Here is a 10,545-nt window from a genome sequence, read left to right as displayed (position 1 = left end):
AAAAGGACGGTAAAGGGAAATCTTTACGAATCGGACATGATTGGTTCAATGAGTCGGTGACTCGGCTCAATGGCTCAACCGATTAATTTAAAAAGATCCGACTCAAAAGGACGGTTCATTGACGAATCTGACACCGCTAAAGGACAATGGAGTCGGATGCACAGGAGTCAAGACAAGCTGCGATACTTCTACCTCGAATGTGTGCAGTTAGGATTAGCCGGAGTTGTGAAACGGATGACACGATTGTTGTATGACCGCAGTTCGCTGTTTTCTGATGACCAGCTCGCGCTTTCAGGTGTCAATAGGAGAAGTTCCTGCTGTAAAGACCTACTGCTGTTTCGTCTCCTGGGCTTCCCCCTGAACAATAAGGTCTTCATGTGATTTATTTTATGTGAGTTTTGTAGCCTATTTGTGTTTTGTTGTAGTTAGGGTTAGGTTATTTAGTACTCAGACGGTCGGTTATGTTATAGGACAGGTGGTTAAGTAAATGTCACGTGTTATCTAAGGAGTCCTCGGCGCTTTTGATAATATTTATTTATTAACGTTACCCTATTACATGTTGAGAAAATGAAAATGAATTTAATCCAACCGCTTAACCAGTGTTTATGTACAAAATCATGAGAGATCCTCAAAACAGTAATTAGGTGAAACTGAATAGAGCACATCATGGGAACCTAAAATTACCACATTTCCCTTAAATTGGTGCTTAGGGGAATGTTTGAGGTTAATAACTGACTGTTTCTAACTGTATTTGAACTCTAATCCCCCCTCTTTAGGATAAATATGTGTCATACAACATCCAGAATGCTCTATAAACACAGAAAGCTGCAGAGAGACTGTTTTATTATCTTTTACAGGGAGTAATTTATGGCACTGACCATATCAGGAGCTCCTTATACAATGTCTGAAGTCAGTATAGGACGGAAAAAAGAAAAGTGTGAGAATTGCACTAAACAGGTAATAAAACCTTTTAATACTTGTGTATTGTTTTTTGTTTTTCGTCTGAATCTGAGCTGTTCTCATGCTTTATGTCACCCATGTATTGTTTAGTCATGAATCACTGTTTATTTTCTCAATTCCACTTCTTAGTGCAACAAGAAACAGAGTGATGAAGGAATAAACTCACTGCAGGAGAAAGGTGTTGCCACTGGAGAGGTATGTCTCATTTATTTATTTATATATATATATATATATATATATATACAGTGTTGGGAAAGTTCACTTTCTACATTAACTAGTTCAAAGTTAAATTCAAAATTTTAAAATGAAGTTCAGTTCAGTTCATAGCTCAAACTACAAAATTTTGAACTAAGTTCCAAAAATGAACTAGTTCATAGTTCTTTTTTTCCATATGTTGCTGCGAGCTATTATTTTTCAAAATTATTGCCACAGCCCATATAGAATCACAGACAGCAATTATTTTATCAGTTTTAACAATGAAGCTATGCGTCAGATTTCATCTTCATATCCAATTTTGAATCCTTATCCAACCAGGGTTTACATTAGCATTGAGGGGACAGCATTTTCCCATTGTTGCTTTAATGTTTTGTCACCCATTCTCACCGACCTTGTCATAAACATCATAAAATTCTTTTAAATGATCATACGCCTTCTTGCTTCATGCTGCTGTCGCCTCAATGTTTTTTTTTATTTTGATGACGCGTCACGCATGCGGCGGACAGTGGTGCAACACTGGTGGTGTTGCCTGATTGGGTGTTTTTTCCGCTACATATTAAAACCTGTTTATGGTGTGTTTTAGCCGGGTTTTCGCCTGGAAGGCTCTATAGAAATCTGGCACCCTATTGAACAAAGTTAACCTGAGAGAGCGTGCCATTCACAGACACCAGAATGAACGAGTTGACAGTAACGTTCATCAGGCATTAATACAGCACGTTCAGTTCACGTTCCCCCAAAATATGAACGAGTTCATGAACTATCATTCAATGAACGCGTATATATATATATTATATATATATATATATATAATACAGGTGCTTATCAATAAATTTGAATGTCGTGGAAAAGTTAATTTATTTCAGTAATTCAACTCAAATTGTGAAACTCATGTATTAAATTAATTCAATGCACACAGACTGAAGTATTTTAAGTCTTTGGTTCTTTTAATTGTAATTATTTTGGCTCACATTTAACAAAAACCTACCTATTCACAATCTCAACAAATTAGAATATGGTGACATGCAAATCAGCTAATCAACTCAATGCACCTGCAAAGGTTTCCTGAGCCTTTAAAATGTTATCTCAGTTTGGTTCACTGGGCTACACAATCATGGGGAAGACCGATGATCTGACAGTTGTCCAGAAGACAATCATTGACACCCTTCACAAGGAGGGTAAGCCACAAACATTCATTACAAAAAAAGAAGCTGGCTATACACAGAGTGCTGTATCCAAGCATGTTAACAGAAAGATGAGTGGAAGGAAAAAGTGTGGAAGAAAAAGATGCACAACCCACTGCACTCTTATGAGGACTGTCAAGCAAAATCGATTCAAGGGTTTGAGTGAACTTCACAAGGAATGGACTGATGCTGGGGTCAAGGCATCAAGAGCCACCACACACAGACGTGTCAAGGAAAGTGAAAGTCGTGACATTTACCAAGTATGGTAACCCATACTCGGAATTGGTGCTCTGCATTTAACCCATCCAAGTGCACACACACAGCAGTGAGAAGTGAACACACACCTGGAGCAGTGGGCAGCAATAGATCCAGCACCCGGGGAGCAACTGGCGGTTCAGTGCCTTGCTCAAGGGCACTTTAGCCATGGGTATTGAGGGTGGAATCAATAGCAAACTCACCAGACCTGAACCCCAGAGAGAATCTATGGAGTATTGTCAAGAGGAAAATGAGAAACAAGAGACCAAACAATGCAGATGAGCTGAAGGCCACTGTCAAACAAACCTGGGCTTCCATACCACTTCACCAGTACCACAAACTGATCACCTCAATGCCACGCCGAATTGAGGCAGTAATTAAAGCAAAAGGAGCCCCTACCAAGTATTGAGTACTTGTACAGTAAATGAACATACAAACATAAATGAAGGCCAAAAATTCACAAAAAAATTTTTTTTTAATTGGTTTTATGAAGTATTTTAATTTGTGGGTGTTTGTTAAATGTGAGCCCAAATCATCACAATTAAAAGTACCAAAGACTTAAACTACTTCAGTCTGTGTGCATTTAATTTAATACATGAGTTTCACAATTTGAATTGAATTACTGAAATAAACTTTTCTTCAACATTCTAATTTATTGAGATGCACTTGTATGTGTGAAACACACTCATTGAGCTGCACTCATCTGATAAGCTGTGGTTTGCATCTGTTGTTTTGTTTGTGTTTGTTTTGGACGTGTGGATGTTAATAATCTGATTCATGGTTTTTCCTCAGGTGAAAGAGTCTACCTCAGTTCAGCAGATTTTGTTGAGTGCGTGTCTGGCATGTGACGGCTGCGTATCGGAGAATGAAAGCCAGAGAATTTCTCAGCAAAATCTGGATGAGATCAACCACGTGCTTGCCCTCAATAAGGTATTCTATGCCTGGAAAGTGCCAGATTCTGAAAAGATGATCTGTGTGGATGTATCTCATGCTATTTTAATTTATGTCTTTGTCAGAAATGTGACACTTCAAGGCACAAAGTTCTCGTGATGTCCGTCTGTCCCCAGTCGCTGCCATTTTTTGCTATTAAATTTCAGCTGGATGTTCCAGCGGCTGCAAAGAAACTCTGTGGCTTCCTAAAGAGTGTGGGTACGTTTGGACGCCATGAAGTCACTGTCACATTTGCCAATCTCCTTAATCAAAATGTTCACATACTGTAGTAAACATTTGCCACGTGCAATCTGACTAAGCTAATAATAGTCTTAAATATTTGTACACATACGTGTGATTTTAGTATCTTTTACTGTATATATTACTATAGTTTTTATTATTTCGGATTAGCTTTCATTTAAAAAATTTACTGTTGTTTTATTTTTTATGTTTGCATTTGTCTTTTTAATTAAATTTTAGTTCAGTTCTAGTTTATTTACAGCTAGAAATTTGTGTTTTTAAGCTTATTCCAATTAGTTGCCCAGGACACATTTCAAATTACTTGGGTATTTTTCCATCTGTTACATTTTTATGTTGGATTTCAGTCTTAAATGTTTTTAAGGACGATAACCCTGGTACATGGTATGTGAGTTCTTTAATACTGTTTTAAAAGCCTCTTTCATCTGTCTCCTTAGGGGTTCATTATGTCTTTGACACTACAGTCGCTGCTAGTTTTAGCATCTTAGAAAGCCAGAGAGAATTTGTTCAGCGTTTCCGTCGTAAACTTCACGATTCAAATGCCATGCCAATGTTCACATCCTCATGTCCAGGTAAGACCATCGTGATAACCACTTAAGCTCAACCAACACACATTGTAAGGACTCATTTCACCAGAAAGAGCTTGTTAATATAAAGCCATCAAAATGGCAATGTGCAACTAGGTCTACACAGAATCTCTATAGATTTTCACCACATTGCATGTTCGTTAATAAAATCAATATTAGCTCATTTAATTATGCTGTCAGTATTGAATGCAAGAAGCCTGAGATTTCAGTCTGATCTTCATATCATTGGAAAACTCCTGAAAATTATAGGTGAAGTGGTTGCCAGCTGACATCTTTCCTGCAACACAATTAAAGGGGTCATATGATGCGATTTCAATTGTTCCTTTCTCTTTGGAGTGTAACAAGCTCTTGGTGCATGAAGAAGATCTGTAAAGTTGCAAGTCAAATCCAAAGAGATATTCTTTATAAAAGTTAAGACTCTGCCACACCCTCCTAAAACGGCTTGTTTAAACACTCTCCCACATGTCTATGTCACTATGTGGAAATATTTGCCTAATGCCTTTCAAATATTATAAGTGTTGAAGCAGCCATGTCCAGGAGATGCTGTGTATATCTAGGCGAAAGCAAAAGCATTTTATTTGGCCTTCAGAAAGTAGATGCATTTAGGAATCTTTAAGATTACGTGCGTGCGTGTGTGTGTGTGTGTGTGTGACAGAGAGAGAGAGAGAGAGAGATGTTAGCTGTCTTAACCATCCGTGGCTTGTGTACTGCAAACACATACAAGCTTCATCATTTTGCCTGTCAACCATTCTGTTCCCCTTTCAGGCTTGAACTGATGGTACAACTTGCGGTCTTTACCGTATTTTTCGGACTATACGTCGCACCTAATTATAAGTCGCATCATTCCAAAAATATACGTCATGACGAGGAAAAAACACATATAAGTCGCTCTGGGCTATAAGTCGCGTTTATTTAGAACCAAGAGAAAACATTAACATCTACAGCGCGAGAGGGCGCTCTATGTTTTCAGGGGTAAACTACAGGAGCACTGAGCAGCATAGAGCGCCCTCTGGCGGCTGTAGATGGTAATGTTTTCTATTGGTTCATTTCTCTTGGTTCATGTCAAATTAATTTTGATAAATAACTCGCACCTGACTATAAGTCGCAGGACCAGCCAAACTATGAAAAAAAGTGTGACTTATAGTCCGGAAAATACGGTACATTTATTTTGAAAGATGAAGCTTATGATTATGGAAAGGGGCATTTCGTTTCTGATGACTGCTTGCGGTGTTCGGCCAATCAAACTGCACTGGGTCAGCTGGCCAATCAGAGCAGACTGTGCTTTTCAGAAGGAGGGACTTTAAAGAAAATTATGCATTTGAGAGAGGCAGGGCATAGAGGACCTACAAATAAAGTACAGTATTCGAAAAATAATGTGTTTTTTGAACATTAAAGCATGTCAATATATTCTGTTACACCAAATAATGTTCTTTTAAAAAGCATCATGTAACCCCCTTACGCACCTTTGTGTGAACCTCAAGACTTTGTGTTCCTCAAACATTTTGTCTCTAAATGTAGATAAGAGCCAAATGTGGTGCAGTAAGTGTGGGTTGTGTGTGAATGGGTGGGACTGTGTTAGATAGCCACAGCACTCTGCAGCTGTGAGATAAATGAGAGAACGCTGCCTCACACACCCTTCCTGCACTTTTCACAACTTTCCCTTCTCGCACTCTGAATTATTTCATTTTCTGAAAATTATTATCACTAAGCTGATGTGTTTATCCAGTCAGTGTGACTTGCAGGATATTTAGTTCAATTGCAGTTTGTGTGTGTGTGTGTGTGTGTGTGTGTATACACAACTGTGGTACCATATACGAGTTCAAGATACAGTAATTTTGTCATGATTTATTTAGTGCATAATAATTGAATTATGGTCCGAGCTTCAATTTTGGTCAAATATAAATAAATGTCACATTATGTTTCAGCCTCTCATAGCAATGAATGGTAGTCACTTTCATTTTCCTCTTGTGTATGCGTTTTGCACAGGATGGATTCGCTATGCAGAGCGTGTTCTTGGTAGCCTGGTCACACCACACATCTGCACCGCAAGATCCCCTCAACAGGTCATGGGCTCCATGGTCAAAGACTATTTTGCCAGACAACAGGTGAGAGGTTTCTACGGCTCACTGGAGAACCTGTTTGGCTAGTTTTGCTTTGCTCTAAAATGTATATTTTTGTGTAATATTTTAAATCTCTTCCAAGTATTAGTAGAAAAATTGTGATTATTAATAAAATGAATCAAATAATTTCCCAAAAGTCATAGAAATGTATTTGTGAAAAATGTGGACATTTGTATTTACTGCATCACGCACTACCATGTAAAAACTGTCCATTTCTTATTAGTGGTGACTGTATGAGGCACCGAATCTGTGTTTTCTCTGTAGAAGCTGACCCCAGATCAGATATTCCATGTGGTGGTGGCTCCCTGCTTTGATAAGAAGCTTGAAGCTGTGAGAGAGGAATACTACAACAGCATCCTGGAGACCAGAGATGTGGACTGTGTGCTGACGTCAGGTATGACTGCGAGGAGATGCTGGGCTCATTCTCCTGTTACCTTTTCAGATCCATTATTAACAAGTACCTGCTTTAGACCAAATTATACAGATTTATTTTTCCTAATATAATATTTCCCTGATCTATCTTTCCTTCTTGGAAATGATCAGCCAGGTTTATTGTATGTTGCACAGGTTGGAGGATGGAGGATGTTTTTGTGATCTTGGGACTCCAGAAATGTCACTAAATTACCTTTTTTTATATATATATAATAGGAGAGATTCTCCACTTAATGGAACAAAGCCAAGTTACTGTAGAAGAAGTGGGCCCTGCTCCTTTGGATCATGTGTAAGTAAAATCACATAGTTCTTTACATGTATCTTATTGAAGCAAAGGCAGTCAGAGTCTTGCTGAAGTGTTGAAACTTAGAGGCACACAAGAGAGTAATGAGGCTGTATAATAATCCTGAAATGTGTGTGTTTGTTATAGATTTGGTGAGATCAGTGACCTTGGTGTGACCAGGCATGAAGGTCGTGGATCTGAAGGCTTCCTGGAGCACATTTTCAAACATGCAGCCAAAGAGCTGTTTGGCATTGACGTCCAAGAGATTGTGTATAAGACACTCAGGTGAGAGATAAACCAGCCAGTGTTGATGACTGTAAATGGATCATCTTTATTATTCAGAATCTGAAGACATTACTAACTGATAATCCTTATTATTATCCCTCATCTATTCCTACCAGGAATCGAGACTTTCAGGAGGTGGTGCTAGAGCGTGATGGAGAGACTCTCTTGCAGTTTGCTGCAGTTTATGGCTTCCGGAACATTCAGACTTTAGTTCACAGAATGAGGAAAGGCAAAGTGCCCTACCACCTAGTAGAGGTGCTTTCCTGCCCCGGAGGTATGCGATGCATATAAAAACAAACATATTTCAAATATTAAATAAAATTTATTTTGGTTTTTAGCTGACTTAATAGGTGCTGTCATTTATTTAAGCTTGAACATAATATAGGGTTTGGATGAAAAAAAAAAAAAAAAGTCCAGAAAAGTTACTGAAATATTGGGGATCAGTGTTTCTTATGTTTTTGAAAGAAGTCTCCTATGTCCTCATTAAATATTGGATATAAATATAGTTGTGATATTAAATTATTAGCATTATTAATTATGTGCATTGATAAATGTTTCATCTTTGACTGTTTAAGTACAGTTTCCTTCCTTATCTCTCCTTTTCCCCTTGCAGGCTGTTTAAGTGGACGAGGACAAGCTGAGGGAGAGGGAGGTCGTCCTGACCGACCTTTGGTCCAGCAAATGGAAGAACACTATAGCAGCTTACCTGTCCGACTGCCTGAAACCAACCCAGAGGTCCAGCGCCTCTACGAGGACTGGCTGGACGGCCACGACTCCCCACATGCTGAGCAATGCCTCCACACTCAGTACAAGAGCCACACGCAGCCGCCCTCTCATATACTCAATTCTGATATGCAGTGGTGACTGGAAGGCATTCCCAAATATCTGGAACCAAACTTGGCATTTAAAGCACCAATCAATACTGACTGTTTGATGCCATCTCGGGCTCACAATTACTGCAATGTGCCTGCAGTAAAAAAAAAAAAAGAAAAGAAAAAAAAGTTGAATAGAGGACCAAACAGGCTTCCTGTTCTATGCATTGAATCGGACTCTGCTTTACTAATGAGAAGATTTGCATTCATTAACTAGTTTTCTGGAACATTCATGATGTCATGCATGGTTTTTCAACCAGCCGTGTTATTAAAAGGAAAATAATAATAATCTTATTGGACTATCCTGGTGAAATAAAGGATAAATAAAATAAAAATGACAAAAAACACAAGGCAAAAAGCCCTGAGTATTTATTGCTATTAATTTCAGAACCCTGTTAATATGCACTGATGGAAATATTGATGGCATATTGTATATGACTATAACTTCTAAACAACTGTAGAAAGTGCAAAACTATTACATATTGGTGCAATGAATTGATTAAAGTATACCAACCATCAATTAAAGCGTAATTACTTTTCTTTATTTATAAAAAAAAAAAAAACATTTTGACCAGTTTGATTAAGCCTTCACCTACAAAAAAAAGTACTACAGCACGGAAAGCACATCTTATTTGTCCACATATTACATCTGGGTCCGGTTATAACTTATTGTGTGTTTATAAATGTTTTATATTGGCATGAACACGAACTTTTCTGTATTAAGTGGTCCGGTTGTTAGTTTTCTAGTGAGACACTAGATGGCAGAATACATCTCTACATAGGGATGGATGGCAGTCTGAGCCGCAGATCCCTCACACTGTGCCCAGTATGTATCAACTGCTGTGATAAACTCTTTACAAGCGGTGACAACTGGCTGCTCTGTCACCATATGTTTCTATGTCATAAAAATTCATCATACTAGCCACAATATGTGCTGCTGCTCCACACTTCAGTCATTGCGATAAAAGATGCTGTCTGAGTGGTAAGCTGATTTTTTTTTCTTCACTTTCTTCAATTGAAGAGTTTGCACTGTGTAACATTAAGGATAGCTTATTTCTCATATGAAGCAATCTTGCCTCATTGCACAAACATGCATGCTCTTCCTTGCTTGACTAGTTTCGAGCCATTATAGCCACAGTATAGTGAATTCAAGCATGTGAAGTCAAACACAGAGTAAGGTAGTAATGACTGAATTATTGAGTCTCTTGGTATAAATACAATAATTTAAAAAAAGCACATAATCACACAATGCTACAGAGTTTTTCTTAGTCTTTTAGTATTTGAACATTTAGTTTGACACTCCAGAGTAAATACCATTTGTGATTAAACAGTAACAAAACTTAGGGTGTGATTCTCATAACTTTGCTCTGGTATGTCGACAGGCAGATGATCTCTGCAAAAAAATCTTTATATTTTTTTATTATTATTGAATGAAAGAAAGTAAAAGGTTTCCACAGTAACGAGTTTTGATTATAATGATACAACTTTTAATGTTGGTATAGATATTTCTCATCAAAGCTAGTACATTCAAAAATCAGATCATGATGATTTTGCTTATTTGATATGAAAGACTCTACACTCTACACATAACAGAGGTGTACTAGAAATGTATATGGGAAAATGTTACCATTTTATTTGACCTTGTAATGCAGAAGCATGCCATTGAATTCCAACTATGTCCTGATACGATCATTAATTCATCACAGAACTATTTTAAATAAACTTTTTTATATATATTAGATATATTGTGGATATTATACAGAAACTGTTTAAGACATTTCAGAAAATATCACTACAACAACAAAATAATTGTTGTTTATAATAATGTGTCCATATTTCATGTACAAACTGTGGAAAAATTCAGGCTTAATAACAATACAATAATGTTACAAGGTTTAACTGGTTTTAAAAGATAAAACTAATTTACAATTATAAAAATACAGTTAAATAGTTAAAAAAATTCTACTTATCTACTTTTTGCTACTTTTACTGTCCCTTTTTTATTTATTTATTCAATACTTTAAAAAAAACATATGCCAAGGAAAAGAGCAGGGGTTCAAGGATGGCCAAACAATATATAGCACTTAAAATTCAGAAGAGAGAGAAATAATAATACAAATAAAATAGAAAAAAAAAAAAACTATTACATTAAAAATATATAAATAA

At 37.2% G+C, this 10,545-nt stretch overlaps 1 protein-coding gene across 2 annotated transcripts; it reads left to right on the top strand.

Annotated features, from left to right (window-relative positions):
• The first annotated feature begins 95 nt into the window (after positions 1 to 95).
• LOC113064167 (nuclear prelamin A recognition factor-like) lies at positions 96 to 8,888 on the top strand. 2 transcript variants are annotated; one of them, XM_026234782.1, is made up of 12 exons: positions 96 to 369; positions 858 to 957; positions 1,090 to 1,155; positions 3,405 to 3,542; positions 3,629 to 3,761; positions 4,238 to 4,372; positions 6,374 to 6,492; positions 6,772 to 6,901; positions 7,156 to 7,228; positions 7,370 to 7,507; positions 7,624 to 7,781; positions 8,121 to 8,888. In XM_026234782.1, exons 2-12 carry the CDS (start codon positions 868 to 870, stop codon positions 8,369 to 8,371), a joined length of 1,431 nt encoding a protein of 476 aa, XP_026090567.1. In that variant the 5' UTR covers positions 96 to 369; positions 858 to 867; the 3' UTR covers positions 8,372 to 8,888. The 2 variants fall into 2 exon arrangements, with proteins under 2 accessions (XP_026090567.1, XP_026090568.1); XM_026234783.1 differs by having other exon boundaries at positions 96 to 391.
• The last annotated feature ends 1,657 nt before the right edge of the window (positions 8,889 to 10,545 follow it).

Source organism: Carassius auratus, chromosome 46, assembly GCF_003368295.1.
Source record: "Carassius auratus strain Wakin chromosome 46, ASM336829v1, whole genome shotgun sequence".
In the NCBI taxonomy this organism is placed as follows: domain Eukaryota; kingdom Metazoa; phylum Chordata; class Actinopteri; order Cypriniformes; family Cyprinidae; genus Carassius; species Carassius auratus.
This window is presented reverse-complemented; position numbering and strand designations above follow the sequence as displayed.

Coding starts and splice junctions, on each gene's coding strand:
- LOC113064167 (XM_026234782.1), top strand. CDS start 868: ATGGCACTGACCATATCAGGAGCTCCTTATACAATGTCTGAAGTCAGT. Junction 1,156..3,404: donor AAGGTGTTGCCACTGGAGAG/GTATGTCTCATT, acceptor GTTTTTCCTCAG/GTGAAAGAGTCTACCTCAGT. Junction 6,493..6,771: donor ACTATTTTGCCAGACAACAG/GTGAGAGGTTTC, acceptor TTTTCTCTGTAG/AAGCTGACCCCAGATCAGAT.